The 27953-nt window shown below is 49.5% G+C and overlaps 1 protein-coding gene across 2 annotated transcripts; it reads left to right on the forward strand.

Moving 5' to 3' along the window:
- On the forward strand, nt 1–27881 carry MGST1 (microsomal glutathione S-transferase 1). 2 transcript variants are annotated; one of them, XM_075262069.1, is made up of 4 exons: nt 1–104; nt 11452–11581; nt 23022–23116; nt 27541–27881. In XM_075262069.1, exons 2-4 carry the CDS (start codon nt 11465–11467, stop codon nt 27785–27787), a joined length of 459 nt encoding a protein of 152 aa, XP_075118170.1. In that variant the 5' UTR covers nt 1–104; nt 11452–11464; the 3' UTR covers nt 27788–27881. The 2 variants fall into 2 exon arrangements, with proteins under 2 accessions (XP_075118170.1, XP_075118169.1); XM_075262068.1 differs by having other exon boundaries at nt 11464–11581.
- Nucleotides 27882–27953: the final 72 nt, after the last annotated feature.

Genomic DNA, 27953 nt, shown 5'->3' on the forward strand with positions numbered 1-27953 from the left:
AGGTGACAGGCGGAGCTGAGTGTGGCATTCAGAGAAGCAGGAAGAAGTCCGGTCTCCAGATCACAGCAAGTTCTGCCCCAGGATCCAGGACACTGTACACACAGGTGGGAGTCACTAGATGTTCTCTCTGCTCCTTCTTGTTTCCTGTCACCTTCTGTTCAGACTGTGTTGTGTAATATTCTCTGCAGCCCCTAGTCCTAGTGTAACTCACTATAGTGCACACACAGCTGGGCCCCTAGTCCTAGTGTAACTCACTATAGTGCACACACAGCCGGGCCCCTAGTCCTAGTGTAACTCACTATAGTGCACACACAGCAGGGCCCCTAGTCCTAGTGTAACTCACTATAGTGCACACACAGCAGGGGCGCCTAGTCCTAGTGTAACTCACTATAGTGCACACACAGCAGGGCCCCTAGTCCTAGTGTAACTCACTATAGTGCACACACAGCAGGGGCCCCTAGTCCTAGTGTAACTCACTATAGTGCACACACAGCAGGGGCCCCTAGTCCTAGTGTAACTCACTATAGTGCACACACAGCTGGGCCCCTAGTCCTAGTGTAACTCACTATAGTGCACACACAGCAGGGCCCCTAGTCCTAGTGTAACTCACTATAGTGCACACACAGCCGGGCCCCTAGTCCTAGTGTAACTCACTATAGTGCACACACAGCAGGGGCCCCTAGTCCTAGTGTAACTCACTATAGTGCACACACAGCCAGGCCCCTAGTCCTAGTGTAACTCACTATAGTGCACACACAGCAGGGCCCCTAGTCCCAGTGTAACTCACTATAGTGCACACACAGCAGGGGCCCCCCTAGTCCTAGTGTAACTCACTATAGTGCACACACAGCAGGGGCCCCCCTAGTCCTAGTGTAACTCACTATAGTGCACACACAGCCGGGCCCCCTAGTCCTAGTGTAACTCACTATAGTGCACACACAGCCGGGCCCCTAGTCCTAGTGTAACTCACTATAGTGCACACACAGCCGGGCCCCTAGTCCTAGTGTAACTCACTATAGTGCACACACAGCCGGGCCCCTAGTCCTAGTGTAACTCACTATAGTGCACACACAGCCGGGCCCCTAGTCCTAGTGTAACTCACTATAGTGCACACACAGCTGGGCCCCTAGTCCTAGTGTAACTCACTATAGTGCACACACAGCAGGGGCCCCCCTAGTCCTAGTGTAACTCACTATAGTGCACACACAGCAGGGCCCCTAGTCCTAGTGTAACTCACTATAGTGCACACACAGCAGGGCCCCTAGTCCTAGTGTAACTCACTATAGTGCACACACAGCAGGGCCCCTAGTCCTAGTGTAACTCAGTATAGTGCACACACAGCCGGGCCCCCTAGTCCTAATGTAACTCACTATAGTGCACACACAGCAGGGGGTCCTAGTGTTACTCACTATAGTGCACACACAGCAGGGGCCCCTAGTCCTAGTGTTACTCACTATAGTGCACACACAGCAGGGGCCCCTAGTCCTAGTGTAACTCAGTATAGTGCACACACAGCAGGGCCCCTAGTCCTAGTGTAACTCACTATAGTGCACACACAGCTGGGGCCCCTAGTCCTAGTGTAACTCACTATAGTGCACACACAGCAGGGCCCCTAGTCCTAGTGTAACTCACTATAGTGCACACACAGCAGGGCCCCTAGTCCTAGTGTAACTCACTATAGTGCACACACAGCAGGGCCCCTAGTCCTAGTGTAACTCACTATAGTGCACACACAGCAGGGGCCCCTAGTCCCAGTGTAACTCACTATAGTGCACACACAGCAGGGCCCCTAGTCCTAGTGTAACTCACTATAGTGCACACACAGCATGGGCTCCCCTAGTCCTAGTGTAACTCACTATAGTGCACACACAGCAGGGGCCCCTAGTCCTAGTGTAACTCACTATAGTGCACACACAGCAGGGCCCCTAGTCCTAGTGTAACTCACTATAGTGCACACACAGCAGGGCCCCTAGTCCTAGTGTAACTCAGTATAGTGCACACACAGCAGGGGCCCCTAGTCCCAGTGTAACTCACTATAGTACACACACAGCAGGGGCCCCTAGTCCTAGTGTAACTCACTATAGTGCACACACAGCTGGGCCCCTAGTCCTAGTGTAACTCACTATAGTGCACACACAGCCGGGCCCCTAGTCCTAGTGTAACTCACTATAGTGCACACACAGCAGGGCCCCTAGTCCTAGTGTAACTCACTATAGTGCACACACAGCCGGGCCCCTAGTCCTAGTGTAACTCACTATAGTGCACACACAGCAGGGGCCCCTAGTCCTAGTGTAACTCACTATAGTGCACACACAGCCGGGCCCCTAGTCCTAGTGTAACTCACTGTAGTGCACACACAGCCGGGCCCCTAGTCTTAGTGTAACTCACTATAGTGCACACACAGCAGGGCCCCTAGTCCCAGTGTAACTCACTATAGTGCACACACAGCAGGGGCCCCCCTAGTCCTAGTGTAACTCACTACAGTGCACACACAGCAGGGGCCCCCCTAGTCCTAGTGTAACTCACTATAGTGCACACACAGCAGGGGCCCCCCTAGTCCTAGTGTAACTCACTATAGTGCACACACAGCCGGGCCCCCTAGTCCTAGTGTAACTCACTATAGTGCACACACAGCCGGGCCCCTAGTCCTAGTGTAACTCACTATAGTGCACACACAGCAGGGGCCCCCCTAGTCCTAGTGTAACTCACTATAGTGCACACACAGCCGGGCCCCTAGTCCTAGTGTAACTCACTATAGTGCACACACAGCCGGGCCCCTAGTCCTAGTGTAACTCACTATAGTGCACACACAGCCGGGCCCCTAGTCCTAGTGTAACTCACTATAGTGCACACACAGCCGGGCCCCTAGTCCTAGTGTAACTCACTATAGTGCACACACAGCCGGGCCCCTAGTCCCAGTGTAACTCACTATAGTGCACACACAGCCGGGCCCCTAGTCCCAGTGTAACTCACTATAGTGCACACACAGCAGGGGCGCCTAGTCCTAGTGTAACTCACTATAGTGCACACACAGCAGGGGCCCTAGTCCTAGTGTAACTCACTATAGTGCACACACAGCCGGGCCCCTAGTCCTAGTGTAACTCACTATAGTGCACACACAGCAGGGCCCCTAGTCCCAGTGTAACTCACTATAGTGCACACACAGCCGGGCCCCTAGTCCCAGTGTAACTCACTATAGTGCACACACAGCAGGGGCGCCTAGTCCTAGTGTAACTCACTATAGTGCACACACAGCAGGGGCCCCTAGTCCTAGTGTAACTCACTATAGTGCACACACAGCTGGGCCCCTAGTCCTAGTGTAACTCACTATAGTGCACACACAGCTGGGCCCCTAGTCCTAGTGTAACTCACTATAGTGCACACACAGCAGGGGCCCCCCTAGTCCTAGTGTAACTCATTATAGTGCACACACAGCAGGGCCCCTAGTCCCAGTGTAACTCACTATAGTGCACACACAGCAGGGGCCCCCCTAGTCCTAGTGTAACTCACTATAGTGCACACACAGCAGGGGCCCCTAGTCCTAGTGTAACTCACTATAGTGCACACACAGCCGGGCCCCTAGTCCTAGTGTAACTCACTATAGTGCACACACAGCTGGGCCCCTAGTCCTAGTGTAACTCACTTTAGTGCACACACAGCAGGGGCGCCTAGTCCTAGTGTAACTCACTATAGTGCACACACAGCAGGGCCCCTAGTCCTAGTGTAACTCACTATAGTGCACACACAGCTGGGCCCCTAGTCCTAGTGTAACTCACTATAGTGCACAAAGAGCAGGGGCCCCTAGTCCCAGTGTAACTCACTATAGTGCACACACAGCCGGGGCCCCTAGTCCTAGTGTAACTCACTATAGTGCACACACAGCAGGGCCCCTAGTCCTAGTGTAACTCACTATAGTGCACACACAGCAGGGCCCCTAGTCCTAGTGTAACTCACTATAGTGCACACACAGCAGGGCCCCTAGTCCTAGTGTAACTCACTATAGTGCACACACAGCTGGGCCCCTAGTCCTAGTGTAACTCACTATAGTGCACACACAGCAGGGGCCCTAGTCCTAGTGTAACTCACTATAGTGCACACACAGCAGGGGCCCTAGTCCTAGTGTAACTCACTATAGTGCACACACAGCCGGGCCCCTAGTCCTAGTGTAACTCACTATAGTGCACACACAGCCGGGCCCCTAGTCCTAGTGTAACTCACTATAGTGCACACACAGCCGGGCCCCTAGTCCTAGTGTAACTCACTATAGTGCACACACAGCAGGGGCCCCTAGTCCTAGTGTAACTCACTATAGTGCACACAGCTGGGCCCCTAGTCCTAGTGTAACTCACTATAGTGCACACACAGCTGGGCCCCTAGTCCTAGTGTAACTCACTATAGTGCACACACAGCTGGGCCCCTAGTCCTAGTGTAACTCACTATAGTGCACACACAGCAGGGGCCCCCCTAGTCCTAGTGTAACTCACTATAGTGCACACACAGCCGGGCCCCTAGTCCTAGTGTAACTCACTATAGTGCACACACAGCAGGGCCCCTAGTCCTAGTGTAACTCACTATAGTGCACACACAGCCGGGCCCCTAGTCCTAGTGTAGCTCACTATAGTGCACACACAGCAGGGGCGCCTAGTCCTAGTGTAGCTCACTATAGTGCACACACAGCTGGGCCCCTAGTCCTAGTGTAACTCACTATAGTGCACACAGAGCAGGGGCCCCTAGTCCCAGTGTAACTCACTATAGTGCACACACAGCCGGGGCCCCTAGTCCTAGTGTAACTCACTATAGTGCACCCCTAGGTTACCCAGCCCCCCAGACATTTTGGGTCTGCACTGTATACGGAGGTTGAAGAATCACATGACCCTCCCAGTGCTGAGTCACTCCTCGCTGCACCTTGCACTGGGTTACATCATGTCTATTACTTTAGTCACAGGGTCCCCTCTACTCCAGTTACATCCACGGCTGCAGTGCTTCATGTTATTCTCCAGGTGCACAGCATGAGCCGATTCTCCAGCAGAATGGTGACTGCAGCTCTGGATATAACTGGAGTAAGAGATAGGATCAGATTGAGGAACAATCTCTGGGGATTTCTGTTGTTCAGGGGTTTTTTGTGTTGGATTCTCCTCTGCACTCTTGATGTGAAACAGTTAAGACATACTCCGCCTGGCGGCCAGGCGGAGCTCTCACATACCTCCCAACCCTCCCAGATTCTGCAGGACAGTCCTGGATTGCGGGTCGTGTCTTGCAGTCCCGGTCAGCAGATGGTATGTTCTCCGGACACAGATAGTGAATGAAGCAGAGCTATCCCCGGACCGCCCCCACCTTACCGCTGTACTCCTATGCACTCCGGCCCCAGGTTGCTGTAGGCGCCATGTGATGACGTCACTCACATCGCACCTACTGCTCCTAGAACTTTCCGAGAGAAGAGACTGCTGACACAGCGGGAGGGGAGGAGCAGAAAAGAGGGGAGGAGCAGAGGAGAGGGGAGGAGCAGAAAAGAGGGGAGGAGAAGAGGAGAGGGGAGGGGCAGAAAAGAGGGGAGGAGAAGAGGAGAGGGGAGGAGGAGAGGAGAGAGGAGGAGCAGAAAAGAGGGGAGGAGCAGAGGGGAGGAGGAGAGGAGAGGGGAGGAGCAGAGGAGAGGGGAGGAGCAGAGGGGAGGAGGAGAGGAGAGGGGAGGAGCAGAGGAGAGGGGAGGAGCAGAAAAGAGGGGAGGAGCAGAGGGGAGGAGGAGAGGGGAGGAGCAGAAAAGAGGGGAGGAGCAGAAAAGAGGGGAGTAGCAGAGGAGAGGGGAGGAGAAGAGGGGAGGATCAGAAAAGAGGGGAGGAGAAGAGGAGAGGGGAGGAGCAGAAAAGAGGGGAGGAGAAGAGGAGAGGGGAGGAGGAGAGGAGAGGGGAGGAGGAGAGGAGAGAGGAGGAGAAGAGGAGAGGGGAGGAGGAGAGGAGAGGGGAGGAGCAGAGGGGAGGAGCAGAAAAGAGGGGAGGAGCAGAAAGAGGGGAGGAGCAGAAAAGAGGGGAGTAGCAGAAAAGAGGGGAGGAGAAGAGGAGAGGGGAGGAGCAGAAAAGAGGGGAGGAGAAGAGGAGAGGGGAGGAGCAGAAAAGAGGGGAGGAGAAGAGGAGAGGGGAGGAGCAGAAAAGAGGGGAGGAGCAGAGGGGAGGGGAGGAGAAGAGGAGAGGGGAGGAGCAGAAAAGGGAGGAGGAGAGGGAGGAGAAGAGGAGAGGGGAGGAGAAGAGGAGAGGGGAGGAGCAGAGGGGAGGAGAAGAGGAGAGGGGAGGAGGAGAGGGGAGGAGAAGAGGAGAGGGGAGGAGCAGAGGGGAGGAGAAGAGGGGAGGAGAAGAGGAGAGGGGAGGAGCAGTAAAGAGGGGAGGAGAAGAGGAGAGGGGAGGAGAAGAGGAGAGGGGAGGAGCAGAAAAGAGGGGAGGAGCATATGAGAGGGGAGGAGCATAGGAGAGGGGAGGAGCAGAGTTGAGGGCAGGCGTATCCCGCCAGGAACATCATCTGCAAGGAGTTTGTATGTTCTCCCCGTGTTTGCATGGATTTCCTCCCATACTACAAAGACATACTGATAGGAAAAAATATATAATAATAATTGAAATAATAATAATAATAATAGTAATTACATCGTGAGCCCTGTATGGGGCTCACAATCTACATTAAAAAAAAGGAGATGAGGGGAGGAGCAGAAAAGAGGGGAGGGGCAGAAAAGAGGGGAGGGGCAGAAAAGAGGGGAGGGGAGCATCAGTGTTTCTTATGTTAAACTGTGGGGGCAAATTGAGGGGGAACATTTAACAGGAGGCTGATGAAGGGGGGCATGAACCTGAGAGCAGACATTGGGAGGTCATTAAACTGGGGACAGATAAAGGGAGATATTAAACTAGTGGCAAATGGAAGGGGTGGGGACATTAAATATTGGGAAATTAAGAGGGACATTAAAGGGATTCTACTATTAAAACATTTTTTTTTGGCGATAACACGTTGGAATAGCCTTTAGGAAGGCTATTCGTCCCTTACCTTTAGACATGGTTTCCGCCGCGCTGTTCCTTAGAAATACCAGTTTTTACCGGTATGTAAATGAGTTCTCTGGCAGCGATGGGGGCGTCCGCACCGCTGCCAGAGAAGTGTCTCCAAGCACCACCTCCTTCTTCGTCCGCTGCGTCATCTTCAATGTCTTCTTCCGTCACAGGCTCGTAACCTAGCAGAGCAGACTGCACAGGTCATGGGAAAATGGCCGCTAACAATACTGAGCAAGCGACCATTTTCACATGACCTGTGTGCCTGCGCAGTCTGCTCTGCTAGAAGTTACAAGCCTTCACCGGAAGACATTGAAGATGACGCGGCGGACGAAGAAGGAGGCGGCGCTTGGAGACACTTCTCCGGCAGCAGTGGGGACGCCCTCATCGCTGCCACAGAACTCATTTACATACCGGTAAAAAACGGTATTTCTAAGGAACGGCGCGGCAGAGACCATGTCTAAAGGTAAGAGATAAATAATAGCCTTTCTAAAGGTTACTCCGACGTGTGATCGCCCAAAAAAAAGTTTTAATAGTAGAATCCCTTTAAAAAAATGGGGGTCACTGAACAGAGACAAATGGCAAATGGAAAGGGACATTAAACTGGGGACACCATGTCCACGTCTAATTGCCCCCAGATTAATGGGGAAATAGGAGGGGAACAATATAATGTTAGCGTGACTGTAGGAGGATTATACAGATTATACCACTGCTGTATGTAAACAACATATTTATTTCAGCTGGATTTAATCACTGGCTGATAACAGATAGTAATAGATTGTATTCCCCTGTCCTACAGTCGGCCTCTCCTCTCCTGACATGGCAGATAACAGATAGTAATAGATTGTATTCTCCTATCCTACAGTCGGCCTCTCCTCTCCCGACATGGCAGATAACAGATAGTAATAGATTGTATTCTCCTGTCCTACAGTCGGCCTCTCCTCTCCTGACATGGCTGATAACAGATAGTAATAGATTGTATTCCCCTGTCCTACAGTCGGCCTCTCCTCTCCTGACATGGCTGATAACAGATAGTAATAGATTGTATTCCCCTGTCCTACAGTCGGCCTCTCCTCTCCTGACATGGCTGATAACAGATAGTAATAGATTGTATTCTCGTGTCCTACAGTCGGCCTCTCCTCTCCTGACATGGCTGATAACAGATAGTAATAGATTGTATTCCTCTGTCCTACAGTCGGCCTCTTCTCTCTTGACATGGCTGATAACAGATAGTAATAGATTGTATTCTCCTGTCCTACAGTCGGCCTCTCCTCTCCTGACATCGGCAGATAACAGATAGTAATAGATTGTATTCCTCTGTCCTACAGTCGGCCTCTTCTCTCTTGACATGGCTGATAACAGATAGTAATAGATTGTATTCTCCTGTCCTACAGTCGGCCTCTCCTCTCCTGACATGGCAGATAACAGATAGTAATAGATTGTATTCTCCTATCCTACAGTCGGCCTCTCCTCTCCCGACATGGCAGATAACAGATAGTAATAGATTGTATTCTCCTGTCCTACAGTCGGCCTCTCCTCTCCTGACATGGCTGATAACAGATAGTAATAGATTGTATTCCCCTGTCCTACAGTCGGCCTCTCCTCTCCTGACATGGCTGATAACAGATAGTAATAGATTGTATTCCCCTGTCCTACAGTCGGCCTCTCCTCTCCTGACATGGCTGATAACAGATAGTAATAGATTGTATTCTCGTGTCCTACAGTCGGCCTCTTCCTCTCCTGACATGGCTGATAACAGATAGTAATAGATTGTATTCCTCTGTCCTACAGTCGGCCTCTTCTCTCTTGACATGGCTGATAACAGATAGTAATAGATTGTATTCTCCTGTCCTACAGTCGGCCTCTCCTCTCCTGACACGGCAGATAACAGATAGTAATAGATTGTATTCTCCTGTCCTACAGTCGGCCTCTCCTCTCCTGACACGGCAGATAACAGATAGTAATAGATTGTATTCCCCTGTCCTACAGTCGGCCTCTCCTGACATGGCTGATAACAGATAGTAATAGATTGTATTCCCCTGTCCTACAGTCGGCCTCTCCTCTCCTGACATGGCAGATAACAGATAGTAATAGATTGTATTCCTCTGTCCTACAGTTGGCCTCTCCTCTCCTGACATGGCAGATAACAGATAGTAATAGATTGTATTCCCCTGTCCTACAGTCAGCCTCTCCCCTCCTGACATGGCTAATAACAGATAGTAATAGATTGTATTCCCCTGTCCTACAGTCGGCCTCTCCCCTCCTGACATGGCTAATAACAGATAGTAATAGATTGTATTCTCCTGTCCCACAGTCGGCCTCTCCTGACATTACTGATAACAGATAGTAATAGATTGTATTCCCCTGCCCTACAGTCGGCCTCTCCTCTCCTGACATGGCTGATAACAGATAGTAATAGATTGTATTCCCCTGTCCTACAGTCGGCCTCTCCCCTCCTGACATGGCTGATAACAGATAGTAATAGATTGTATTCCCCTGTCCTACAGTCGGCCTCTCCCCTCCTGACATGGCTGATAACAGATAGTAATAGATTGTATTCCCCTGTCCTACAGTCGGCCTCTCCTGACACGGCTGATAACAGATAGTAATAGATTGTATTCCCCTGTCCTACAGTCGGCCTCTCCTCTCCTGACATGGCTGATAACAGATAGTAATAGATTGTATTCCCCTGCCCTACAGTCGGCCTCTCCTCTCCTTACATGGCTGATAACAGATAGTAATAGATTGTATTCCCCTGTCCTACAGTCGGCCTCTCCTCTCCTGACATGGCTGATAACAGATAGTAATAGATTGTATTCCCCTGTCCTACAGTCGGCCTCTCCTCTCCTTACATGGCTGATAACAGATAGTAATAGATTGTATTCTCCTGTCCTACAGTCGGCCTCTCCTGACATGGCTGATAACAGATAGTAATAGATTGTATTCCCCTGTCCTACAGTCGGCCTCTCCTCTCCTGACATGGCTGATAACAGATAGTAATAGATTGTATTCCCCTGTCCTACAGTCGGCCTCTCCCCTCCTGACATGGCTGATAACAGATAGTAATAGATTGTATTCCCCTGTCCTACAGTCGGCCTCTCCTGACATGGCTGATAACAGATAGTAATAGATTGTATTCCCCTGTCCTACAGTCGGCCTCTCCTCTCCTGACATGGCTGATAACAGATAGTAATAGATTGTATTCTCCTGTCCTACAGTCGGCCTCTACTCTCCTGACATGGCTGATAATAGATAGTAATAGATTGTATTCCCCTGTCCTACAGTCGGCCTCTCCTGACATGGCTGATAACAGATAGTAATAGATTGTATTCCCCTGTCCTACAGTCGGACTCTCCTCTCCTGACATGGCTGATAACAGATAGTAATAGATTGTATTCTCCTGTCCTACAGTCGGCCTCTCCTCTCCTGACATGGCTGATAACAGATAGTAATAGATTGTATTCCCCTGTCCTACAGTCGGCCTATCCTCTCCTGACATGGCTGATAACAGATAGTAATAGATTGTATTCTCCTGTCCTACAGTCGGCCTCTCCTCTCCTGACATGGCTGATAACAGATAGTAATAGATTGTATTCCCCTGTCCTACAGTCGGCCTCTCCTCTCCTGACATGGCTGATAACAGATAGTAATAGATTGTATTCCCCTGTCCTACAGTCGGCCTCTCCCCTCCTGACATGGCTGATAACAGATAGTAATAGATTGTATTCCCCTGTCCTACAGTCGGCCTCTCCTCTCCTGACATGGCTGATAACAGATAGTAATAGATTGTATTCTCCTGTCCTACAGTCGGCCTCTTCCTGACATGGCTGATAACAGATAGTAATAGATTGTATTCTCCTGTCCTACAGTCGGCCTCTCCTCTCCTGACATGGCTGATAACAGATAGTAATAGATTGTATTCTCCTGTCCTACAGTCGGCCTCTCCTGACATGGCTGATAACAGATAGTAATAGATTGTATTCTCCTGTCCTACAGTCGGCCTCTCCTCTCCTGACATGGCTGATAACAGATAGTAATAGATTGTATTCCCCTGTCCTACAGTCGGCCTATCCTCTCCTGACATGGCTGATAACAGATAGTAATAGATTGTATTCTCCTGTCCTACAGTCGGCCTCTCCTCTCCTGACATGGCTGATAACAGATAGTAATAGATTGTATTCCCCTGTCCTACAGTCGGCCTCTCCTCTCCTGACATGGCTGATAACAGATAGTAATAGATTGTATTCTCCTGTCCTACAGTCGGCTTCTCCTGACATGGCTGATAACAGATAGTAATAGATTGTATTCCCCTGTCCTACAGTCGGCCTCTCCCCTCCTGACATGGCTGATAACAGATAGTAATAGATTGTATTCCCCTGTCCTACAGTCGGGCCTCTCCCCTCCTGACATGGCTGATAACAGATAGTAATAGATTGTCTTGCAGGATGACGTCTCTGGCAGATATTGAGGTGTTTCGGGCATTCGCCACTTATGCGACCCTTGTCCTTGTGAAGATGATGTTAATGAGCCTGGTAACTGCTTTCTACAGAATCACCCGGAAGGTAAGTGTCAGTGCAATGGAATAAAATTGGGGGAGGGGATGAGGCATAGAGCTGTGTGTTGTTACAAAGCGCAGGGGACATTAGATCATGTTAATATTATAGTGGGGGGCTGTAGGGTCTGGGGATCTCTGACCAAGGACACACCCCTGACTGATAACCTCTCAGTCACGTGTAAAGAAAACAGTGTGTGATACTCCTAATCCCCCCAGTATGGTGACCGGTGTGTAATATCTAGTGTGTGATACTTCTAATCCCTCCAGTATAGTGACCAGTGTGTAATATCTAGTGTGTGATACTCCTAATCCCTCCAGTATGGTGACCAGTGTGTAATATCTAGTGTGTGATACTCCTAATCCCCCCAGTATGGTGACCGGTGTGTAATATCTAGTGTGTGATACTCCTAATCCCCCCAGTATGGTGACCAGTGTGTAATATCTAGTGTGTGATACTCCTAATCCCTCCAGTATGGTGACCGGTGTGTAATATCTAGTGTGTGATACTCCTAATCCCCCCAGTATGGTGACCGGTGTGTAATATCTAGTGTGTGATACTCCTAATCCCTCCAGTATGGTGACCGGTGTGTAATATCTAGTGTGTGATACTCCTAATCCCCCCAGTATGGTGACCGGTGTGTAATATCTAGTGTGTGATACTCCTAATCCCCCCAGTATAGTGACCGGTGTGTAATATCTAGTGTGTGATACTACTAATCCCCCCAGTATAGTGACTGGTGTGTAATATCTAGTGTGTGATACTCCTAATCCCCCCAGTATGGTGACCGGTGTGTAATATCTAGTGTGTGATACTCCTAATCCCCCCCAGTATGGTGACCAGTGTGTAACATCTAGTGTGTGATACTCCTAATCCCCCCAGTATGGTGACCAGTGTGTAATATCTAGTGTGTGATACTCCTAATCCCCCCAGTATGGTGACCGGTGTGTAATATCTAGTGTGTGATACTCCTAATCCCCCCAGTATGGTGACCAGTGTGTAATATCTAGTGTGTGATACTCCTAATCCCCCCAGTATGGTGACCGGTGTGTAATATCTAGTGTGTGATACTCCTAATCCCCCCAGTATGGTGACCAGTGTGTAATATCTAGTGTGTGATACTCCTAATCCCCCCAGTATGGTGACCGGTGTGTAATATCTAGTGTGTGATACTCCTAATCCCCCCCAGTATGGTGACCAGTATGTAATATCTAGTGTGTGATACTCCTAATCCCCCCCAGTATGGTGACCAGTGTGTAATATCTAGTGTGTGATACTCCTAATCCTCCAGTATGGTGACCGCTGTGTAATATCTAGTGTGTGATACTCCTAATCCCCCCAGTATGGTGACCGCTGTGTAATATCTAGTGTGTGATACTCCTAATCCCCCCAGTATGGTGACCGGTGTGTAATATCTAGTGTGTGATACTCCTAATCCCCCCCAGTATGGTGACCGGTGTGTAATATCTAGTGTGTGATACTCCTAATCCCCCCAGTATAGTGACCGGTGTGTAATATCTAGTGTGTGATACTCCCAATCCCCCCCAGTATGGTGACCGCTGTGTAATATCTAGTGTGTGATACTCCTAATCCCCCCAGTATGGTGACCGGTGTGTAATATCTAGTGTGTCATGCTCCTAATCCCCCCAGTATGGTGACCGGTGTGTAATATCTAGTGTGTGATACTCCTAATCCCCCCCAGTATGGTGACCGCTGTGTAATATCTAGTGTGTGATACTCCCAATCCCCCTCCAGTATAGTGACCGGTGTGTAATATCTAGTGTGTAATACTCCTAATCCCCCCAGTATGGTGACCAGTGTGTAATATCTAGTGTGTGATACTCCTAATCCCCCCAGTATGGTGACCAGTGTGTAATATCTAGTGTGTGATACTCCTAATCCCCCCCAGTATGGTGACCAGTGTGTAATATCTAGAGTGTGATACTCCTAATCCCCCCAGTATGGTGACCGGTGTGTAATATCTAGTGTGTGATACTCCTAATCCCCCCAGTATAGTGACCGGTGTGTAATATCTAGTGTGTGATACTCCCAATCCCCCCCAGTATGGTGACCGCTGTGTAATATCTAGTGTGTGATACTCCTAATCCCCCCCAGTATGGTGACCGGTGTGTAATATCTAGTGTGTGATACTCCTAATCCCCCCAGTATGGTGACCAGTGTGTAATATCTAGAGTGTGATACTCCTAATCCCTCCAGTATGGTGACCAGTGTGTAATATCTAGTGTGTGATACTCCTAATCCTCCGGTATGGTGACCAGTATGTAATATCTAGTGTGTGATACTCCTAATCCCCTCCAGTATAGTGACCAGTGTGTAATATCTAGTGTGTGATACTCCTAATCCCCCTCCAGTATAGTGACCAGTGTGTAATATCTAGTGTGTGATACTCCTAATCCCTCCAGTATGGTGACCAGTGTGTAATATCTAGTGTGTCATGCTCCTAATCCCCCAGTATGGTGACCAGTGTGTAATATCTAGTGTGTGATACTCCTAATCCCCCCAGTATGGTGACCAGTGTGTAATATCTAGTGTGTGATACTCCTAATCCCCCCAGTATGGTGACCAGTGTGTAATATCTAGTGTGTGATACTCCTAATCCCCCCAGTATGGTGACCAGTGTGTAATATCTAGTGTGTCATGCTCCTAATCCCCCCAGTATGGTGACCAGTGTGTAATATCTAGTGTGTGATACTCCTAATCCCCCCAGTATGGTGACCAGTGTGTAATATCTAGTGTGTGATACTCCTAATCCCCCCAGTATGGTGACCAGTGTGTAATATCTAGTGTGTGATACTCCTAATCCCCCCAGTATGGTGACCGGTGTGTAATATCTAGTGTGTGATACTCCTAATCCCCCCAGTATGGTGACCGGTGTGTAATATCTAGTGTGTGATACTCCTAATCCCTCCGGTATGGTGACCAGTGTGTAATATCTAGTGTGTGATACTCCTAATCCCTCCAGTATGGTGACCGGTGTGTAATATCTAGTGTGTGATACTCCTAATCCCCCCTAGTATGGTGACCGCTGTGTAATATCTAGTGTGTGATACTCCTAATCCCCCCAGTATAGTGACCAGTGTGTAATATCTAGTGTGTGATACTCCTAATCCCCCCCAGTATGGTGACCGGTGTGTAATATCTAGTGTGTGATACTTCTAATCCCTCCAGTATAGTGACCGGTGTGTAATATCTAGTGTGTGATACTCCTAATCCCCCCAGTATGGTGACCAGTGTGTAATATCTAGTGTGTGATACTCCTAATCCTCCCAGTATGGTGACCGCTGTGTAATATCTAGTGTGTGATACTCCTAATCCCCCCAGTATGGTGACCAGTGTGTAATATCTAGTGTGTGATACTCCTAATCCCTCCAGTATGGTGACCGGTGTGTAATATCTAGTGTGTGATACTCCTAATCCCCCCAGTATGGTGACCGCTGTGTAATATCTAGTGTGTGATACTCCTAATCCCCCCAGTATAGTGACCAGTGTGTAATATCTAGTGTGTGATACTCCTAATCCCCCCCAGTATGGTGACCGGTGTGTAATATCTAGTGTGTGATACTTCTAATCCCTCCAGTATAGTGACCGGTGTGTAATATCTAGTGTGTGATACTCCTAATCCCTCCAGTATGGTGACCAGTGTGTAATATCTAGTGTGTGATACTCCTAATCCTCCAGTATAGTGACCGGTGTGTAATATCTAGTGTGTGATACTCCTAATCCTCCAGTATAGTGACCGGTGTGTAATATCTAGTGTGTGATACTCCTAATCCCCCCCAGTATGGTGACCAGTGTGTAATATCTATTGTGTGATACTCCTAATCCTCCCAGTATGGTGACCGGTGTGTAATATCTAGTGTGTGATACTCCTAATCCCCCCAGTATGGTGACCAGTGTGTAATATCTAGTGTGTGATACTCCTAATCCCCCCAGTATGGTGACCAGTGTGTAATATCTAGTGTGTGATACTCCTAATCCCTCCAGTATGGTGACCGGTGTGTAATATCTAGTGTGTGATACTCCTAATCCCCCCAGTATGGTGACCGCTGTGTAATATCTAGTGTGTGATACTCCTAATCCCCCCAGTATAGTGACCAGTGTGTAATATCTAGTGTGTGATACTCCTAATCCCCCCAGTATGGTGACCGGTGTGTAATATCTAGTGTGTGATACTTCTAATCCCTCCAGTATAGTGACCGGTGTGTAATATCTAGTGTGTGATACTCCTAATCCCTCCAGTATGGTGACCAGTGTGTAATATCTAGTGTGTGATACTCCTAATCCTCCAGTATAGTGACCGGTGTGTAATATCTAGTGTGTGATACTCCTAATCCCCCCAGTATGGTGACCGCTGTGTAATATCTAGTGTGTGATACTCCTAATCCCCCCAGTATGGTGACCAGTGTGTAATATCTAGTGTGTGATACTCCTAATCCCTCCGGTATGGTGACTGGTGTGTAATATCTAGTGTGTGATACTCCTAATCCCCCCCAGTATGGTGACCAGTGTGTAATATCTAGTGTGTGATACTCCTAATCCCCCCAGTATGGTGATCAGTGTGTAATATCTAGGTGTGATACTCCTAATCCTACAGTATGGTGACCAGTGTGTAATATCTAGTGTGTGATACTCCTAATCCCCCCCAGTATGGTGACCGGTGTGTAATATCTAGTGTGTGATACTCCTAATCCCCCAGTATGGTGACCAGTGTGTAATATCTAGTGTGTGATACTCCTAATCCCTCCAGTATGGTGACCAGTGTGTAATATCTAGTGTGTGATACTCCTAATCCCCCCCAGTATGGTGACCGGTGTGTAATATCTAGTGTGTGATACTCCTAATCCTACAGTATGGTGACCAGTGTGTAATATCTAGTGTGTGATACTCCTAATCCCCCCCAGTATGGTGACCAGTGTGTAATATCTAGTGTGTGATACTCCTAATCCCCCCAGTATAGTGACCAGTGTGTAATATCTAGTGTGTGATACTCCTAATCCCCCCAGTATGGTGACCAGTGTGTAATATCTAGTGTGTGATACTCCTAATCCCCCCAGTATGGTGACCAGTGTGTAATATCTAGTGTGTGATACTCCTAATCCCTCCAGTATGGTGACCAGTGTGTAATATCTAGTGTGTGATACTCCTAATCCCCCCAGTATGGTGACCAGTGTGTAATATCTAGTGTGTGATACTCCTAATCCCCCCAGTATGGTGACCAGTGTGTAATATCTAGTGTGTGATACTCCTAATCCCTCCAGTATGGTGACCAGTGTGTAATATCTAGTGTGTGATATTCCTAATCCTACAGTATGGTGACCAGTGTGTAATATCTAGTGTGTGATACTCCTAATCCCCCCCAGTATGGTGACCAGTGTGTAATATCTAGTGTGTGATACTCCTAATCCCCCCAGTATGGTGACCGCTGTGTAATATCTAGTGTGTGATACTCCTAATCCCCCCAGTATGGTGACCGGTGTGTAATATCTAGTGTGTGATACTCCTAATCCCCCCAGTATGGTGACCAGTGTGTAATATCTAGTGTGTGATACTCCTAATCCCCCCCAGTATGGTGACCAGTGTGTAATATCTAGTGTGTGATACTCCTAATCCCCCCAGTATGGTGACCAGTGTGTAATATCTAGTGTGTGATACTCCTAATCCCCCCCAGTATGGTGACCAGTGTGTAATATCTAGTGTGTGATACTCCTAATCCCCCTCCCAGTATGGTGACCAGTGTGTAATATCTAGTGTGTGATACTCCTAATCCCCCCAGTATGGTGACCAGTGTGTAATATCTAGAGTGTGATACTCCTAATCCCTCCAGTATGGTGACCAGTGTGTAATATCTAGTGTGTGATACTCCTAATCCTCCAGTATGGTGACCAGTGTGTAATATCTAGTGTGTGATACTCCTAATCCCCTCCAGTATAGTGACCAGTGTGTAATATCTAGTGTGTGATACTCCTAATCCCCCTCCAGTATAGTGACCAGTGTGTAATATCTAGTGTGTGATACTCCTAATCCCTCCAGTATGGTGACCAGTGTGTAATATCTAGTGTGTCATGCTCCTAATCCCCCCAGTATGGTGACCAGTGTGTAATATCTAGTGTGTGATACTCCTAATCCCCCCAGTATGGTGACCAGTGTGTAATATCTAGTGTGTGATACTCCTAATCCCCCCAGTATGGTGACCAGTGTGTAATATCTAGTGTGTGATACTCCTAATCCCCCCAGTATGGTGACCAGTGTGTAATATCTAGTGTGTCATGCTCCTAATCCCCCCAGTATGGTGACCAGTGTGTAATATCTAGTGTGTGATACTCCTAATCCCCCCAGTATGGTGACCAGTGTGTAATATCTAGTGTGTGATACTCCTAATCCCCCCAGTATGGTGACCAGTGTGTAATATCTAGTGTGTGATACTCCTAATCCCCCCAGTATGGTGACCGGTGTGTAATATCTAGTGTGTGATACTCCTAATCCCCCCAGTATGGTGACCGGTGTGTAATATCTAGTGTGTGATACTACTAATCCCCCCAGTATGGTGACCGGTGTGTAATATCTAGTGTGTGATACTCCTAATCCCTCCGGTATGGTGACCGGTGTGTAATATCTAGTGTGTGATACTCCTAATCCCCCCAGTATAGTGACCGGTGTGTAATATCTAGTGTGTGATACTCCTAATCCCCCCAGTATGGTGACCGGTGTGTAATATCTAGTGTGTGATACTCCTAATCCCCCCAGTATGGTGACCAGTGTGTAATATCTAGTGTGTGATACTCCTAATCCTCCAGTATAGTGACCAGTGTGTTATATCTAGTGTGTGATACTCCTAATCCCCCCCAGTATGGTGACCAGTGTGTAATATTTAGTGTGTGATACTCCTAATCCCTCCAGTATGGTGACCGGTGTGTAATATCTAGTGTGTGATACTCCTAATCCCCCCAGTATGGTGACCGGTGTGTAATATCTAGTGTGTGATACTCCTAATCCCTCCGGTATGGTGACCAGTGTGTAATATCTAGTGTGTGATACTCCTAATCCCTCCAGTATGGTGACCGGTGTGTAATATCTAGTGTGTGATACTCCTAATCCCCCCAGTATGGTGACCGCTGTGTAATATCTAGTGTGTGATACTCCTAATCCCCCCAGTATAGTGACCAGTGTGTAATATCTAGTGTGTGATACTCCTAATCCCCCCCAGTATGGTGACCGGTGTGTAATATCTAGTGTGTGATACTTCTAATCCCTCCAGTATAGTGACCGGTGTGTAATATCTAGTGTGTGATACTCCTAATCCCCCCAGTATGGTGACCAGTGTGTAATATCTAGTGTGTGATACTCCTAATCCTCCCAGTATGGTGACCGCTGTGTAATATCTAGTGTGTGATACTCCTAATCCCCCCAGTATGGTGACCAGTGTGTAATATCTAGTGTGTGATACTCCTAATCCCTCCAGTATGGTGACCGGTGTGTAATATCTAGTGTGTGATACTCCTAATCCCCCCAGTATGGTGACCGCTGTGTAATATCTAGTGTGTGATACTCCTAATCCCCCCAGTATAGTGACCAGTGTGTAATATCTAGTGTGTGATACTCCTAATCCCCCCCAGTATGGTGACCGGTGTGTAATATCTAGTGTGTGATACTTCTAATCCCTCCAGTATAGTGACCGGTGTGTAATATCTAGTGTGTGATACTCCTAATCCCTCCAGTATGGTGACCAGTGTGTAATATCTAGTGTGTGATACTCCTAATCCTCCAGTATAGTGACCGGTGTGTAATATCTAGTGTGTGATACTCCTAATCCTCCAGTATAGTGACCGGTGTGTAATATCTAGTGTGTGATACTCCTAATCCCCCCCAGTATGGTGACCAGTGTGTAATATCTAGTGTGTGATACTCCTAATCCCCCCAGTATGGTGACCAGTGTGTAATATCTAGTGTGTGATATTCCTAATCCCTCCAGTATGGTGACCGGTGTGTAATATCTAGTGTGTGATACTCCTAATCCCCCCAGTATGGTGACCGCTGTGTAATATCTAGTGTGTGATACTCCTAATCCCCCCAGTATAGTGACCAGTGTGTAATATCTAGTGTGTGATACTCCTAATCCCCCCCAGTATGGTGACCGGTGTGTAATATCTAGTGTGTGATACTTCTAATCCCTCCAGTATAGTGACCGGTGTGTAATATCTAGTGTGTGATACTCCTAATCCCTCCAGTATGGTGACCAGTGTGTAATATCTAGTGTGTGATACTCCTAATCCTCCAGTATAGTGACCGGTGTGTAATATCTAGTGTGTGATACTCCTAATCCCCCCAGTATGGTGACCGCTGTGTAATATCTAGTGTGTGATACTCCTAATCCCCCCAGTATGGTGACCAGTGTGTAATATCTAGTGTGTGATACTCCTAATCCCTCCGGTATGGTGACCGGTGTGTAATATCTAGTGTGTGATACTCCTAATCCCCCCCAGTATGGTGACCGGTGTGTAATATCTAGTGTGTGATACTCCTAATCCCCCCAGTATGGTGACCAGTGTCTAATATCTAGTGTGTGATACTCCTAATCCCCCCAGTATGGTGACCAGTGTGTAATATCTAGTGTGTGATACTCCTAATCCTACAGTATGGTGACCAGTGTGTAATATCTAGTGTGTGATACTCCTAATCCCCCCCAGTATGGTGACCGGTGTGTAATATCTAGTGTGTGATACTCCTAATCCCCCCAGTATGGTGACCAGTGTGTAATATCTAGTGTGTGATACTCCTAATCCCTCCAGTATGGTGACCAGTGTGTAATATCTAGTGTGTGATACTCCTAATCCCCCCAGTATGGTGACCGGTGTGTAATATCTAGTGTGTGATACTCCTAATCCTACAGTATGGTGACCAGTGTGTAATATCTAGTGTGTGATACTCCTAATCCCCCCCAGTATGGTGACCAGTGTGTAATATCTAGTGTGTGATACTCCTAATCCCCCCAGTATGGTGACCAGTGTGTAATATCTAGTGTGTGATACTCCTAATCCCCCCCAGTATGGTGACCAGTGTGTAATATCTAGTGTGTGATACTCCTAATCCCTCCAGTATGGTGACCAGTGTGTAATATCTAGTGTGTGATACTCCTAATCCCCCCAGTATGGTGACCAGTGTGTAATATCTAGTGTGTGATACTCCTAATCCCCCCCAGTATGGTGACCAGTGTGTAATATCTAGTGTGTGATACTCCTAATCCCTCCAGTATGGTGACCAGTGTGTAATATCTAGTGTGTGATATTCCTAATCCTACAGTATGGTGACCAGTGTGTAATATCTAGTGTGTGATACTCCTAATCCCCCCCAGTATGGTGACCAGTGTGTAATATCTAGTGTGTGATACTCCTAATCCCTCCAGTATGGTGACCAGTGTGTAATATCTAGTGTGTGATATTCCTAATCCTACAGTATGGTGACCAGTGTGTAATATCTAGTGTGTGATACTCCTAATCCCCCCCAGTATGGTGACCGGTGTGTAATATCTAGTGTGTGATACTCCTAATCCCCCCAGTATGGTGACCGGTGTGTAATATCTAGTGTGTGATACTCCTAATCCCTCCAGTATGGTGACCGGTGTGTAATATCTAGTGTGTGATACTCCTAATCCCCCCAGTATAGTGACCAGTGTGTAATATCTAGTGTGTGATACTCCTAATCCCTCCAGTATGGTGACCAGTGTGTAATATCTAGTGTGTGATACTCCTAATCCCCCCAGTATGGTGACCGGTGTGTAATATCTAGTGTGTGATACTCCTAATCCCTCCAGTATGGTGACCGGTGTGTAATATCTAGTGTGTGATACTCCTAATCCCCCCAGTATGGTGACCAGTGTGTAATATCTAGTGTGTGATACTTCTAATCCCCCCAGTATGGTGACCGGTGTGTAATATCTAGTGTGTGATACTCCTAATCCCTCCACTATAGTGACCGGTGTGTAATATCTAGTGTGTGATACTCCTAATCCCCCCAGTATGGTGACCGGTGTGTAATATCTAGTGTGTGATACTCCTAATCCCCCCAGTATGGTGACCGGTGTGTAATATCTAGTGTGTGATACTCCTAATCCCTCCAGTATGGTGACCGGTGTGTAATATCTAGTGTGTGATACTCCTAATCCCTCCACTATAGTGACCGGTGTGTAATATCTAGTGTGTGATACTCCTAATCCCTCCACTATAGTGACCGGTGTGTAATATCTAGTGTGTGATACTCCTAATCCCTCCAGTATGGTGACCAGTGTGTAATATCTAGTGTGTGATACTCCTAATCCCCCCCAGTATGGTGACCGGTGTGTAATATCTAGTGTGTGATACTCCTAATCCCTCCAGTATGGTGACCGGTGTGTAATATCTAGTGTGTGATACTCCTAATCCCTCCACTATAGTGACCGGTGTGTAATATCTAGTGTGTGATACTCCTAATCCCTCCACTATAGTGACCGGTGTGTAATATCTAGTGTGTGATATTCCTAATCCTACAGTATGGTGACCAGTGTGTAATATCTAGTGTGTGATACTCCTAATCCCCCCCAGTATGGTGACCGGTGTGTAATATCTAGTGTGTGATACTCCTAATCCCCCCAGTATGGTGACCGGTGTGTAATATCTAGTGTGTGATACTCCTAATCCCTCCAGTATGGTGACCGGTGTGTAATACTCCTAATCCCTCCACTATAGTGACCGGTGTGTAATATCTAGTGTGTGATACTCCTAATCCCTCCACTATAGTGACCGGTGTGTAATATCTAGTGTGTGATACTCCTAATCCCTCCAGTATGGTGACCAGTGTGTAATATCTAGTGTGTGATACTCCTAATCCCCCCAGTATGGTGACCGGTGTGTAATATCTAGTGTGTGATACTCCTAATCCCCCCAGTATGGTGACCGGTGTGTAATATCTAGTGTGTGATACTCCTAATCCCTCCAGTATGGTGACCGGTGTGTAATATCTAGTGTGTGACCACCGCACCCGGCCCACTGTGCTAGATACTTAGCTATTATCCAGGTGGTGTGAAGAGGAGGCGAGGAAGGCTGAGCGGAGCAGGACTCGGACACAGATGAGAAGCCGTTACAGGGAGACAGAGCATATATGGGCCCAGGAATCTGGAGTATAAGACCGGCCACTGACAGCAGGCAAAGGGGAGTGGCACAAGCTCCGCCCACAGCACTGCACAGGACTCAAGAAGGCCCTGACCCACAATGCAACTCATCATGTGATCCATGCATGAGTGCAGAAACAGCATGCCCAGTGTGAACATTCCCCTGCAGCACATCAGAAGATTCATGCGCCGAATGCTGAAGCGGCAAAGACCGTGTCCTGACAGGCAGGCGGTATCGTGCGGGGGATGTAGCCATGTCTTACCACGCACATCTCCTATTGGTTACAGGTCTTTGCCAATCCTGAAGATGCCAAATCTCACAGTAAAGGAGGCGACCCAAAGAAATACATCCGGACAGACCCAGACGTGGAGCGAGTGCGCAGGTAAGATGTGTCCACCAATACATAGTAACCTAGTGATCCTGCCTGTAGAGGGCGTCCTTCTCTTTCTACTCTATGCATATGTCCACACGGTGCAATTTGTATTCTGCATGTGAACACTTCCACACAGATAGGCGCAACGGGATGTCAGTGCAGTGCGTAGGCATCTTGTCGCAGCATTCTACTCCGGATTACACTCAATCTTTGGGTGTAATCTGGAGAGAGGCTCGCACCGCGGACACCGCGAATGAGTCCGCCTTGGAATCCGCGGCAAGATACGGCAGCTCGCTTCTTTTTTCCAGTACTAGCAAGCAGAAAAAAAAAGCAAGCGGTTCCCATTGAAGTCAATGACGTTTTTAGAGCTGGATTTTGAGGTGGATTCTGCTCCATCCTCAGAGGACGTCCTCCTGTCTCTGCTCCATCCTCGGAGGACATCCTCGTGTCTCTGCTCCATCTGCGGAGGACGTCCTGGTGTCTCTGCTCCATCTGTGAGGACGTCCTCGTGTCTCTGCTCCATCCTCAGAGGACGTCCTCCTGTCTCTGCTCCATCCTCGGAGGGCGTCCTCGTGTCTTTGCTCCATCTGCGGAGGACATCCTCGTGTCTCTGCTCCATCTGCGGAGGACGTCCTCTTGTCTCTTCTCCATCTGAGGAGGACGTCCCCGTGTCTCTGCTTCATCTGCAGAGGAAATCCTTGTGTCTCTTCTCCAACTGCGAGGACATCCTCGTGTCTCTGCTCCATCTGCGGAGGACTTTCTCGTGTTTCTGCTCCATCTGCGGAGGACAGATGGAGCAGAGACAACAGGACGTCCTCGTCTCGTCTCCATCTGCGGAGGACGTCGTGTCTCTGCTCCATCTGCGGAGGGTGTCCTTGTGTCTCTTCTCCATTGCGGAGGACGTCCTTGTGTCTCTTCTCCATCTGCGGAGGACGTCCTTGTGTCTCTGCTCCATCTGCGGAGGACGTCTTTGTATATCTGCTCCATCTGCGGAGGACGTCCTCGTGTCTCTGCTCCATCTGCGGAGGACGTCTTTGTATATCTGCTCCATCTGCGAAGGACGTCCTCGTGTCTCTGCTCCATCTGCGGAGGACGTCCTGGTGTCTCTGCTCCATCTGTGAGGACATTTTCGTGTCTCTGCTCCATCTGCGGAGGACGTCCTCGTGTCTCTGCAAAATCTGCAAGGATGTCCTCATGTCTCTGCTTCATCTGCGGAGGACACCCTTGTGTCTCTGCTCCAACTGCAAAGACATCCTTGTGTCTCTGCTCCATCTGCGGAGGACGTCCTGTTGTCTCTGCTCCATCTGCAGATGACGTCCTCGTCTCGTCTCCATCTGCGGAGGACGTCGTGTCTCTTCTCCATCTGCGGAGGGTGTCCTTGTGTCTCTTCTCCATCTGCGGAGGACATCGTGTCTCTGCTCCATCTGCGGAGGACATCCTAGTGTCTCTTCTCCATCTGCGGAGGACATCCTAGTGTCTCTTCTCCATCTGCGGAGGACGTCCTAGTGTCTCTTCTCTATCTGCGGAGGACGTCCTTGTGTCTCTGCTCCATCTGTGGAGGATGTCCTAGTGTCTCTGCTCCATCTGCGGAGGACGTCCTTGTGTCTCTGCTCCATCTGTGGAGGATGTCCTCGTGTCTCTGCTCCATCTGCGGAGGACGTCCTAGTGTCTCTTCTCCATTTGCGGAGGACGTCCTTGTGTCTCTGCTCCATCTGCGGAGGACGTCCTTGTGTCTCTTCTCCATCTGCGGAGGACGTCCTTGTGTCTCTGCTACCTTCAGAGGAAATCCTTGTGTCTCTTCTCCAACTGCGAGGACATCCTCGTGTCTCTTCTCCATCTGCGGAGGACGTCCTCGTGTCTCTGCTCCATCTGCGGAGGACATCCTCGTGTCTCTGCAAAATCTGCAAGGATGTCCTCATGTCTCTGCTTCATCTGTGGAGGACGTCCTAGTCTCTTCTCCATCTGCGGAGGACATCCCCGTGTCTCTGCTTCATCTGCGAGGACGTCCTCGTCTCTGCTCCATCTGCGGAGGGTGTCCTTGTGTCTCTTCTCCATCTGCGGAGGACGTCCTAGTTTCTCTTCTCCATCTGCGGAGGACGTCCTAGTTTCTCTTCTCCATCTGCGGAGGACGTTCTTGTGTCTCTTCTCCATCTGCGGAGGACGTCCTTGTGTCTCTGCTCCATCTGCGGAGAATGTCCTTGTGTCTCGGCTCCATCTGCGGAGGACGTCCTAGTGTCTCTGCTCCATCTGCGGAGGACGTCCTCGTGTCTCTGCTCCATCTGCGGAGGACGTCCTCGTGTCTCTGCTCCATCTGCGGAAGACGTCCTCGTGTCTCTGCTCCATCTGCGGAGGACGTCCTAGTGTCTCTTCTCCATCTGCGGAGGACGTCCTAGTGTCTCTTCTCCATCTACGGAGGACGTCCTAGTGTCTCTGCTCCATCTGCGGAGGACATCGTGTCGATGCTCCATCTGCGGAGGACGTCCTAGTGTCGATGCTCCATCTGCGGAGGACGTCCTAGTGTCTCTGCTCCATCTGCGGAGGACGTCCTAGTGTCTCTGCTCCATCTGCGGAGGACGTCCTCGTGTCTCTGCTCCATCTGCGGAGGATAGGATGTCCTCGTGTCTCTGCTCCATCTGCGGAGGATGTTCTCGTGTCTCTGCTCCATCTGCAGAGGACGTCCTTGTGTCTCTTCTCCATCTGCGGAGGATGTCCTCGTGTCTCTGCTCCATCTGCGGAGGACGTCCTCGTGTCTCTTCTCCATCTGCGGAGGACGTCCTAGTGTCTCTGTTCCATCTGCGGAGGACGTCCTCGTGTCTCTGCTCCATCTGCGGAGGACGTCCTAGTGTCTCTTCTCCATCTGCGGAGGACGTCCTAGTGTCTCTGCTCCATCTGCGGAGGACGTCCTAGTGTCTCTGCTCCATCTGCGGAGGACGTCCTAGTGTCTCTGCTCCATCTGCGGAGGACGTCCTAGTGTCTCTGCTCCATCTGCGGAGGACGTCCTCGTGTCTCTGCTCCATCTGCGGAGGACGTCCTAGTGTCTCTTCTCCATCTGCGGAGGACGTCCTAGTGTCTCTGCTCCATCTGCGGAGGACGTCCTTGTGTCTCTGCTCCATCTGCGGAGGACGTCCTCGTGTCTCTTCTCCATCTGCGGAGGACGTCCTAGTGTCTCTGCTCCATCTGCGGAGGACGTCCTCGTGTCTCTGCTCCATCTGCGGAGGACGTCCTAGTGTCTCTTCTCCATCTGCGGAGGACGTCCTAGTGTCTCTGCTCCATCTGCGGAGGACGTCCTAGTGTCTCTTCTCCATCTGCGGAGGACGTCCTAGTGTCTCTGCTCCATCTGCGGAGGACGTCCTAGTGTCTCTGCTCCATCTGCGGAGGACGTCCTAGTGTCTCTGCTCCATCTGCGGAGGACGTCCTAGTGTCTCTGCTCCATCTGCGGAGGACGTCCTCGTGTCTCTGCTCCATCTGCGGAGGATAGGATGTCCTCGTGTCTCTGCTCCATCTGCGGAGGACGTCCTAGTGTCTCTTCTCCATCTGCGGAGGACGTCGTGTCTCTGCTCCATCTGCGGAGGACGTCCTCGTGTCTCTGCTCCATCTGCAGAGGACGTCCTCGTGTCTCTTCTCCATCTGCGGAGGACGTCCTCGTGTCTCTTCTCCATCTGCGGAGGACGTCCTAGTGTCTCTGCTCCATCTGCGGAGGACGTCCTAGTGTCTCTTCTCCATCTGCGGAGGACGTCCTAGTGTCTCTTCTCCATCTGCGGAGGACGTCGTGTCTCTGCTCCATCTGCGGAGGACGTCCTCGTGTCTCTGCTCCATCTGCGGAGGACGTCCTCGTGTCTCTGCTCCATCTGCGGAGGACGTCCTAGTGTCTCTTCTCCATCTGCGGAGGACGTCGTGTCGATGCTCCATCTGCGGAGGACGTCGTGTCGATGCTCCATCTGCGGAGGACGTCCTCGTGTCTCTGCTCCATCTGCGGAGGACGTCCTCGTGTCTCTTCTCCATCTGCGGAGGACGTCCTCGTGTCTATTCTCCATCTGCGGAGGACGTCCTCGTGTCTCTTCTCCATCTGCGGAGGACGTCCTAGTGTCTCTTCTCCATCTGCGGAGGACGTCCTAGTGTCTCTGCTCCATCTGCGGAGGACGTCCTAGTGTCTCTGCTCCATCTGCGGAGGACGTCCTTGTGTCTCTTCTCCATCTGCGGAGGACGTCCTCGTGTCTCTGCTCCATCTGCGGAGTTTGTGGCAAGTTATATATTTTCCTGGTGTCGAGGCTGGAGCTGTAGTGACTTGTGTGGCCACTAGAGGGCAACTGGGATACTTGTAATCAGGCAGTAAATTGAAATGCTGAAAAGAGGCTTATTGAGGGGGAGGGGCTATAAGTTTGCCATCACTGCCGTAAAGTGACTATTAATGCTCGCTCTGTCTCTCTCCACAGGTGTCACCTCAATGACATAGAGAATATTGTGCCGTTTCTGGGCGTGGGCCTTCTCTACGCCCTCAGTAACCCCGAGCTGTCCTGCGCTCTGCTGCATTTCCGTGTCTTTGCGGCCAGTCGCGTTCTGCACACCATCGCCTACTTGACGCCACTGCCGCAGCCCAGCCGTGCTCTCACCTTCCTGGTTGGCTTCCTGACGACGTTGTCCATGGCGTTTTGCACTGTGCGCAGCCTTCTCTACATCTAGGGGGCCACACCTGATGCGGGGGCGTGGCTATCTGGAAGCCCTGCCCCCACCTTTATGTGTTCTTATAAGAATAGATTTGGGGTTTTTTACCTGATTTGTCTCCTCCTTTTTTGTGCTTGACAGTATTTCTAAGCGGTGCCCCCATTAGCCATGGCCATAGCTGGTA

This window comes from Leptodactylus fuscus, unplaced genomic scaffold (genome assembly GCF_031893055.1).
Source record: "Leptodactylus fuscus isolate aLepFus1 unplaced genomic scaffold, aLepFus1.hap2 HAP2_SCAFFOLD_86, whole genome shotgun sequence".
NCBI lineage: Eukaryota > Metazoa > Chordata > Amphibia > Anura > Leptodactylidae > Leptodactylus > Leptodactylus fuscus.